At 58.3% G+C, this 10,170-nt stretch overlaps 1 protein-coding gene across 1 annotated transcript; it reads right to left on the bottom strand.

Moving 5' to 3' along the window:
• Nucleotides 1-11: 11 nt before the first annotated feature.
• VOLCADRAFT_104446 (uncharacterized protein) lies at nucleotides 12-8,285 on the bottom strand (the record flags this gene model as incomplete). The annotated part of the gene is made up of 9 exons (XM_002949631.1): nucleotides 12-325; nucleotides 434-1,084; nucleotides 1,360-1,512; nucleotides 1,640-1,836; nucleotides 1,974-2,117; nucleotides 2,329-2,623; nucleotides 6,581-7,158; nucleotides 7,291-7,507; nucleotides 7,598-8,285. 9 exons carry the CDS (start codon nucleotides 8,283-8,285, stop codon nucleotides 12-14), a joined length of 3,237 nt encoding a protein of 1,078 aa, XP_002949677.1.
• Between the last annotated feature and the right edge of the window lie 1,885 nt (nucleotides 8,286-10,170).

The following is a 10,170-nucleotide window of genomic DNA, read 5'->3' as shown; positions in this document are numbered from 1 at the left end:
CCCGCGGTCTGCTACCTCCGCTGCTTCTTCAGCCCCCCCTTCCGAATCTCTGCCATGGCCTTCTTGCCCTTCTCCTGCTGCACCTTAGCCCCGTGGGTCTGTACAGCTCGGCCGTTACCGACACCAAACGATTCCTTCCTCTTTGCGGGGTTTGACACTGTGGCCCCGAAAGCCGATGGGTCCTCCGGCAACACCAGTGGGGTTTCCTTAGGGCGTGGACGCTTGGTTCGAGCAGGCACCACCATGGCCACCGTTTCTTGGCTCTCCCGAGCCTTAGCCGAGGGTTGCCTCAGGCGTGTGGGCCGCCCTCTGGCATCCAATGCCCCTACAATAAGTGAGAGTGATTCAGAAATTAATTTTTATGTGTAGTCGTAATTTATTGCCATGTTGTTAGTAAGTCGTAATTTATTGTCATGATGAAGCTACAATTTACCTTTGTCATGTTGTCCGGTCACCAGGACCTTGCGGCGCCCAGTTGGTTGAGGCACGGACTTGCTGTGGACCTTCTGGCTTTTGCTTCTGCCGTACTTCTCGAACAGGACTTTGCCCCCCGTCCCCTCGTCCTCATCCCCTCCCTCATCCTCCCCTCCCTCGTCCTCCCCTCCCTTGTCCTCCCCTCCCTTGTCCTCCCCTCCCTTGTCCTCCCAGTCCTCGTCCTCCCCACCCATGTAATCCCCGCTCTCGTACGGCCAGTCCCCGTCCTCCCCACCCTCATCCTCCCCGCCCTCATCCTCCGCGCACTCGCCCTCGCCGTCGTCCTCCCCGCCCTCGCCGTCGTCCTCCCCGCCCTCGCCGTCGTCCTCCCCGCCCTCGCCGTCGTCCTCCCCGCCCTCGCCGTCGTCCTCCCCGCCCTCGCCGTCGTCCTCCCCGCCCTCGCCGTCGTCCTCCCCGCCCTCGCCGTCGTCCTCCCCGCCCTCGCCGTCGTCCTCCCCGCCCTCGCCGTCGTCCTCCCCGCCCTCGCCGTCGTCTTCCCTGCCCTCGCCCTCGTCCCCGCTGTAGTCCCCATCGTCTCCCTCATCCCCATCCTGGCGGCTGCTCTTCTGGCCGAGGGGCTCCTGCTGCGTCTCCATAACGTTGGCCTGGCCTCGGGGTTGTACATTTAGTTGTGAAGTTAGGAAGGGATACAAGCAACATGATGTATTGCATGACAGGGAAGTTTCAAGTAGGTAATGTACATGACCTTCATGTCTGATCTTAGTAACAACGCGTGGGTATTTAGCTTTTACTGAGCAGTGGCGTTCACTTGCTCTTCTTGCGTTCCTGACCTGCAAAAGAGAACACGGAGGCACAGATTGCAAGTGAGGTTGAGGTCGTCTTGAGGTTGCGGTAACGTCCACGTTTTTTCTTTGCATGCATTACCTGCTGGCTGAGTGCTGACCTCGACATGGGCAGTCACCCACTCCTTAAAGAGCTTGGTCGCACCGACGGCGTCCAAAGTCGCCACGGTCTCGAGCTTAGCCTTGTCTGCAGTCGTCAGTCCGATGGCCTTGAAGAAGTCCGACTTCTTCTTCTCTGCATGCATCGGCATCCGAAACGTGGGTTACCCAAACTAACGTAAAGATCAGCACTGTGGGAGTGTGAGGTGTAATGCACAGTTTGATTGAATATCGTTTGGTTTCCGAAACATCACCCTTTCTACCTGACTGATGGTTTGCCATCGCGTTTTGCAGCTTCGCCTTCAAGGCGTCATAGACAGCGTCGTACGTAGCCTTGTCTTCCTGCTGAACCTTTGAGAGGCTGTCTCCAGTCAGTGACTGGAAGAGCGCCGCCATCCACCGCTTCCCCAACTTCTTAAGGTCAACAACGTCGGTTGTGTCCTTCACCGCGCCCTTAAGCCTGTCCTTCTTCGCCAGTGCGGACGACAGGGTGTCTCAGGTAACCCCAAGGATAAGGAACCTGAGAATGTGCCAGCGTTATGTGATCTTGCGCAGAAAAGTACCCATGTCTACTACATCAATCTATGTTGTACCTACCCGCACGTGTACCACTTGTTTATCTTGATGGCGTCGGGCTTCGCAACCTTCTTAACGACCACCTGGTACTTCAATGGTATGGTGGAGGACAAGTGCTTGGCCACTTGCTTGGTTGTGGAAGGCTCAGTTACAGATGAGGCGTTACTGCATGACATGTCAGTGAGAACGGAATGAATGGCAAGTGTTGAAATAACATCGTGACAGAGTTGCAGAGTATCACAAGATAGCCAGCGCATACTGACAGATAGCCTTAGACGGAGATTACATGTGTGAACCCCCCCCCAGGGTATCCGTTACCTTTCTTTATCAAAAGCTTAGTCTGTTGCCCCCCGTTCTGCATACCCTTATTCCTTACCTGTTCCGGCGCTCGTTGTTGTCCTTGGGGACAAGAACACGAAGGAGTGTGATCGACTCCAAGGCGTCGATGCCAAGTGTGGTCACCAGCGCCTCTTGCACGTGCTTGGCGCCGCAGTACTCGGACGCCTTCACTAATTCCGCAATGAACGCGTCCATCTTCAGAGCCTTCTGCCGTAGATAGTTCCTAAGTTTGTGGGCGACTGGACCACTGATGCCATTGGCGCGGGCCACCGCCGTAACGCCCGGGCTGCCATCAAGAGGCCTAGGGAGAGATGGAGGAGAAACGTAGTCTTCTAAAACATCCATGAGCACGGAGTGTGCACACGTGAAAAGGTCGGCGGCTTCAAGTAATTCCAAAATGGATAGCTAAGCTACGTACACGTAACCACTCTTTATAATACCCTATCAAAGTAATGCAAGGGGTTTGTGTTCATTACCGAGTAGGTATGGATTGGCTTTGATCAGTACGACTCTGAGTCGTGTATGGCTTTCAGGGTCGCCGCACACTAACTTTAAAGTTAGTGTTAAAATTTTAAACATTATTTTTAATGTGGACTTAGTGTGCGGCTAGTGGACAGGTGTTTCCACTAAGCGCCCCGGATCCATATGCATACGCGTACGATAGGTTGCTTTAAAGGCACCAAACCATTGTTATAGTAAGAGTGGGTGTAATTTATAAATCACAAATCATTATTGTTTTGTCGGCTAATTGCTGGAGTGTGGGCAATTCGACCGGTCCTGCTGTAAAATCCACTGGCTAGCGGGCTATTTAAAAATGCGGCTGTGGATGAAGGAAAATACAAAAGTCAGCGTAGGGCCTTGAGGATGGAAAATGGCGGACTATGTATTTTCTCGCTCGGAAGTTAATGTCCACTTTGAAAGTTATCAGCGGGTCTGAGGCCCTGATAACTTGTGTGCCACTATTGCGGACTTAGTGTCCGAGGCGTACGCGTACGCACTGGGCCGTTCGGCTTTTCGCGTACGGAGTCCCTTTACGCGATTTCCTAAAGGATTTTTACTTTCTATTAATGTATTTAACTAGTTCCTTATCGCTTGCATGATTTGCTGAGCCAGGCGTGAGATTTTTGAAACTTAATGCTAGTGTGCGGCCAAGTGGAATCACCCTGTTTGTCAGACAATTTAAGGCAACCCTATACCATATTTTTAAGCTTAGTAATCTTTTCTTCCTTGTCTCTCAGCCAGCTCCTGATGTCGGGCTCTGCAGATCGGGAAAGTTGGGAACGAATGCTTCCTCCAGTCGCCAACTGGAGCAAGTTCCTTTCAAGTAATCTGCAACATAACAAAAGGAGAAGTACTGTAAACGTATGCTGCACCTCATACTTTGACCGTAATAACGGAAAAGTGTACGGCATCCATATGTTAGACGGCAAGAACCAAGCAGGCGTGTTACATCCTAATTACTTAACATTATATGTTACCTATCACGTAAATGAAAATGTCGCCGCGACGGTTCCCTGTCTTCATACTTTCTGTGTTTGCTCTCGGAGGGCTACAGAACCGGCAGACCAACCGCCAAACGCTTCAACGATCTCAAACGGTACTCCCACCGCCCGAGCAGCGGAAGCGCCACCACGACGCAGGCTATAGAGAGAATGCAACCCGCGCATATGAGGCAAACCACACTCTGCAAGGACTAAGTCAAACCAACGCTCAGCACCACGCGTAGACTGACCCGCCGGCCACAACCGCGACGGATCACGCAAAAAACGCTGACGGACAGCCCACTGCAGGGAAACGGGCAACCAAACGGCAACCAAACGGCCCTTCCAATTGAGGGGTTTGTACTGAACAACTTGCTCCCCTTGAACGACAGCAACACGCGCCCAGGTTACCGACAGCAGAGAGTCTGGGCGAAGCAAGAGACAGAAACTCAACACGACGAACAACAACGGCAAGGCTAACTCGGAGCCAACGGGTACCACGGCCAACTGCTCATAAAGATGCCAAGCATCACCTGCACTAAAGGCCAACACGAGCACGGAAGCAGGCACCGTTGAGTGCTGCAAGCGCTCCCAACCTCGACGGAACGCGGCCAACAGGGTGTTGTCTCCGGCACAGGGCTTAGGGTACCCGAGCAAGTCATGCACGGAGATAATAGCACTGAAATAAGGCTGCGCTGTGCGGACTTGGATGGAGCCCTTGGCAGCGAGAAACTGACCCCACAAGAGCCCGGCATAATGGGAGGCCGGGAGAAACTCCAAACTTTCCTCCACACAGAAACGCACAAAGGCGGCAAAATGCGACGCATACGACTGCCAGGTTTTGGCGCCAACACGAGACATGACAACCTGAGCAATCTGCAAAAGACACGCAGAATGATCCAGACTAGGAGCCGCGAGCTGCAGCTGCACCACAAACAACTTACTAATGACGGGGGGCGCCGCAACCGACTGAAGATCCAAAGAGTAGCGGGGAAGCGCCACACTATCCGCCCGAGTGCTACACGATTGCGCCCAAGCTAAAACTGCACCCGTACTGCTACGACCTGCCAAGACGGGGGGGGGAGGAAAGTGCTCGACCCGCCCTCGCCCAGTGCAAACATCTCCGTATTCGACGGCAGGAACACCAGGAGTCCGCAGTGCTGCTGGCGCCTCGGGCGCCGCGGGGGCCAACGACATCTGCCGCTACTGTGGACAGCCTGGTCTCTACGTCCGCGAATGCCCCGTTAAGCTGGCGGACGAGTCTGTTGGTCTCTACCGCAGCAATGCGTTCGAGCAGCCATGCAGTGCCGGCGCCGGCAGCAGTGGCAGCGGCAACCGCCATCGTGACGGTGGCGGCGGAGGCACCGGCAGCGGCAATATCAGTAACAGCGGGGGCGACAGGGCACGTGAACGCGGCCATGTTGGACGCGGCAACGGCCGCCGCAACGGCAGCGACACTGCAGGCGGAAGCAGTGGCGGCGGCGGTGGCGGAAGAAGCTCACGCCAGAACCGTGCCACGGTGCTGGTCGTCGATGGCAGTGGTAGCAGTTCATGTGTTGTCCTAGACTCTGGCTCACCTTACCACCTCACGGGTGACCGTTCCTTGGTGCACAATTACATCCCTGTCGGTGCGCCTCAGCAAATCAAGTGGGAAAACAATCAGCTAGCCGACGTCATGGGAACAGGGCAGTTGCTCCTAGGACGCGCGATGGGGAATCTGTCTGGCTGCGCAACGTGCTGCATGTCCCCAGCTCGGGACACACACTCATGTCTGTCGACCTTCTCGTGACGCGCGGCTGCTCGGTCACGTTCGCACAGACAAGACGGGCCGCCGGTTCTCGCGCGTAGGCCTCCCGCACAGCAGCTTGTCTATCACCGCATGGAGCGAGTGTGGGCATTACGTCATGGATGTGGACCTGCTGGCGCCGACCAAACGCGCCATCAACGCGCTCGGCGCCGCGGGAGACAGAGCCGGCGGAGGTGGTGATGCTGGCGGAAGTGCCGCCGACGCCCCCAGCACCCGCGATGGCAGCACAACCAGCAGTGACGCCGGCGGAGACCAGCCGAACAACGGCAGCAACGGCCAAGGGCAACTGGGCGCCACTGAGTGCTCAGTCGTCGAACTCGCAGCAGTGCAGGCGCTGCACTGCTGCTGCACCGCCAGTTTGGCCACCTTGGTTACCGGGCACTGGAGGAGCTCATCACCAAGCAGCTGGTGGATGGGCCACGGGTCATTCCAGCGGCGCTGCATCAGGCGGCAGAGGGCGTCTGCGAAGCCTGCGTCACCGCGAAGACCACAGCTACAGCCCACGTCAGCCGCGGCAACCGGCCTCAGCATGCACTGGAGGTCGTGCACTCTGACCTGTGCGGGCCCATGCCGACCACGGGCCGAGGTGGGGCACGTTACTTGCTAACGCTGCTGGATGGTGCCTCCGGTTTGTCTGCCGTTCGCACGCTGGTTAGCCAAAACCAAGTGGGCAAAGCGCTGCAGGACATGGTGATGCAGCTGGAGGCTCGCCACCCGAACCATGCACTGGTACACACACTTCATAGTGACAACGGTGGTGAGTATGTCGCCGAGCAACTGGAGCAGTGGCTACACCAGCACGGCACTGCGCACACCCACTCGGCGCTGTACACCCCGGAGCAGAACGGAGCAGCGGAGCAGCTCAATCGCATGCTCCTCGACCGTGTGCGGGCTATGCTGTACGATGCCGCCCTCTCGGACAGCTATTGGCCGGAGGCTTTGCTCTACGCCAACCTCCTGCGCAATGTGGCTCCCTCTCAGGGAGGCCACGCCGTGGCCACTTGTCCCCGTGGCCTCCTGGCGGTCGCCCAGCAGCACGTTGAGGCGCCGGATCTGCTTTGTGATGGTGCCACATCCGGCGGCGGGCATCTCCACCTCGGCCATGCAAGACGCCCGGGGTGTCAGGATGAAGGCGCCACCCCTGCTTGCGTAGTCTCCAAGGCCCTGCAGCACGGTCTCGGGGATGTGGCCGCTCACAGGCCGCACAATGACGGCCGCTGGCAGGTACTTGAGCCAGTGGTATGGCCCACGGCCGTCATCTGCTGGCTCGCAGCCATCTTCAAGCAAGCCGCAGGCTTCCACTTCGTTGTTGTGACTCGCCCCGGCATCAGCTGCCGTCGTGTCAAGGAGGATGTAACGGGCGCCATGGTAGTACCATGTGTCGGCGGTGGTGTGGCCAAACTCGTCATCCTTGATCCACATCACAACTGCTTTCTCCACGTGTGTTAAGGGTGGCTCCACAGCGGCGCCGCGCTTCTGGACAGGGACGTGGTCGGCGTTCCACACCATAAGGCGCTGGTTCTTGCGGTGTGCCTCCAGCATGATGAGCCGGGTGTTGAGCATGTGGCGTGGTTCGTTCCTCTGCAGCACGACGCGCGGCTCAAGGTGTGCCAGGTCTGCCAAGTCGATGATGGCGCAGCTGTTGAGGTCATCAACCATCTCTGCTATGCGCTGCTCGGTGGCTGGCTAGCCGCCGAACATAAAGGCGTACTCTGTCAGGCGACGACCAGAGGGACTGCTGTCCTGGCGCTGCTGCTTCACCAGCAAGAAGACCGTCTTGGCCAGGGCTCGGTAGACCCGGAAGCCCTCGAGGATGCGGCTCTGGGTCTGTGGGACGGCCCGGGTGTGGCGTGCTGTTACTTCGGCTTGCTGTTTGCCGCCTTGAGCTCCAGCAGCAGCATCGTTAGGGACGCCATTGTTGTCATCCTCTCCGTGCAGAGGTTGCGCAGTCGGGATGGAGGGTGAGAACTGGGGGTTGTGTTCCACAGCAGCGGTGTACCGATAGAGGGGTGGCCCACCTGGCTTTGGGTGCTGGAACTCATCGCCTGTGTTGGCGCTGGGGCGGCCGCTGAAGATGGTGGCGGCGGGGTGGTCGCCGGCGAGATGTGATGGCGGCAACAGGTGATGGGTGCATGACTGGTTGCACGCGCCCAGGTGGTCTAGGCTGTTCATGCCGATCTCATCAATCATGAGCGCACCAGTGCCGGCATTGCGGTGCACCTGTAGGCTGGCAGCGCTGCCTTTCCTGACACTCTCCGCTCGGTTGTTGCCAGCGGAGAGGGCAAACATGGCGTGGGTGGAGAGGCTGCGGTGCACTGGCGTGTCGAAGGCAGCTGCGGCGGCCCAGGAGTAGGCGCAGGTGGCCGCCCAGTGCGGGCAGCCATGCTGGAATGTGTACCAGAGCAGCGCCTGTATGAATTGGGTCTTTCCGGTGCCGGGCTTGCCCTCCACCAGCATCTGCGGTGGGTCGCCAGGGTCAGGCTCATCACGGCGGTCGAAGTACTGGGCCATAAGCATGAAGGGCACGGCCTGGTGCAGGGCGAGCATGAAGAGCTCGATGGTGTCATCGATGCTGGGCGGCTGAGGGAGGTGTACATAGATGGGCATGTGAGCCTGTTCAATCCGCTCAGGGGTGTCAGTCATGCGCACGACGGCGACCAGGGGTCCGTTGGTGGGGCGGTGCAGCTCGAGGCGAGGTGTGTCCATCTCAGGTGTGTTTGTCAGGCCCGTGTGGCGGCAGTCCAGGATGCGTGCACCAGGCGGCGGTGTGCCCGACTCCCATGTTTTGTTGGAGAGCTGCGACAGGATCTCGTCATCCATCGAACTCTTCCACTTGTCAGCTTGCGGACTCGCCACCGCTTCCTCATATTTGCGCGGCTCCTGCACCGCGCTGTGGCCTCCGCTGTCTGCACTGCCGTCGGGCATGTTAAGCTCCTGCGCAGCACTATTGTGTCCGCCGTTGGCACTGCCGTCGGGCACGTTAAACTCAGCGCGATCGGTGCTACCCGACGCTTTGTTAAGCAGCGGTGGACTACCCAAATCTCCGCCGCCGCAGCTGCTGTTGTTGGCCAGGCTGACCGGGGCCAGCGGTGGGTGCAGCGGTTGCCGTTGACTGCGAGTGTTAGGGCGGAGGGGGGCGCTGGGTTCACTGGGGGCAGGGCATCCACTTGAGTTGGCGGTGTGGCAGGCTGTGTTGAGCCGCCGACAGGGTCGCTGCCGCCAGGACGGGCGGGGCTGGTGCCGAAGGGGGTGCCCGCCCGTTGAGATGCCGGGCCGCGGTGGTCATCATCGAAGGTGACGTCACTGCTAACACTCACCTTGCCGTCAACAAGGACACAGTGGGCGGCCGTGTTGCGCTCCGGTCCAAGGTAGGTTCCCGCCTTCGCGCGGGGACCGAGCTTATCCTGCTGGCTGGCTGGGATGCGGACGTAGGCCAGGCAGCCAAAGGTGTGCAGGTGGCTGACGTCAGGGGTGACGCCATGATAAGCTGCCCACGGCGTGGCCTCCCGGTGGCCTCCTGGCCGTCTTGTGGGCCGCCAAAGCGGTACCTCGTCGCAGCAGCAGCTTGCATTGTTGAGGCAGACGGGGGCGTTGGGTTTACAAGATCAAACAGGAGCCAGGCAGTGAGGTACGCTATAAGTCGCGTTTGGTGGTGAAGGGCTTCGAACAGCGCGCGGGCATAGACTACGGAGAGCTGTTTGCACCCACCACGCGTGCAGCCTCCCTGCGGGCACTTCTAGCTGTGGCAGCGGCCATGGGTATGACGGTCCATCAGATGGACGTCAAAACGGCTTTCTTAAACGGCGACCTGGCAGAGGAGCTGTGGATGCGACAGCCACCAGGTTACAGCAACGGCGACCCGACGCAGGCGTGCCAGCTGTTAAAGTCCGTCTACGGCCTCAAGCAAGCCCCATGCTGCTGGTACGAGAAACTGGCGGCGGAGTTGGGCAAGCTAGGCTATGAGCCGTCTATGTCCGACCCCGCACTATTCGTCAAGCGCGGGTCCGACGGCTCAATTTATGTGCTCGTGCACGTTGACGACATGCTGGTGGCGGCACACAACCTGCAATTGGTCGCGGCCGCCAAGGCGGCCATAGCTGGTTGCTTCGCAGTACGAGACCTTGGAGAGGCGCGCTACTACCTCGGCATGGACATCATCCAGGACCGCCGCAAACGCAGCATCATGCTTACGCAGCACAGTGCTGGGCATCACTTAGATCGCCAGAGGAGGAGTGCTGAGGGCTTTGAGGATCGGCCTCAGTTCATTCCTTTTTTCCAAACGCCAAAATGGCCTGTTTATTACTTTTAAGGAATATATTACTTTAAAAAAAGACACTGAGCTGAGTACCGGCCATAGAGGGCTGTCCTTGCTGCTGTAAATTAATGCGAAAAACCAGCCCCGGTTACTGCCCAGTAACGATCAACCTGGTAACCCAATCGTAACCACCCCCATTAACGACCCCCGGTAACCATCCACCTGGTAACCGGTCTCCGCATACCCCGTTAACGACCTAAATTGCCCGATAACCGGGCAAGTCTATGTGGTAGGGCTGCAGCCTTTCATCCACACGAAGCACCGGCCAATATCATC

The sequence above is a fragment of the Volvox carteri genome (genome assembly GCF_000143455.1).
Source record: "Volvox carteri f. nagariensis unplaced genomic scaffold VOLCAscaffold_15, whole genome shotgun sequence".
Taxonomy (NCBI): Eukaryota; Viridiplantae; Chlorophyta; class Chlorophyceae; order Chlamydomonadales; family Volvocaceae; genus Volvox; species Volvox carteri.
Note: the sequence above shows the minus strand (reverse complement) of the source record. Positions and strands in the feature narration are given on the sequence as shown.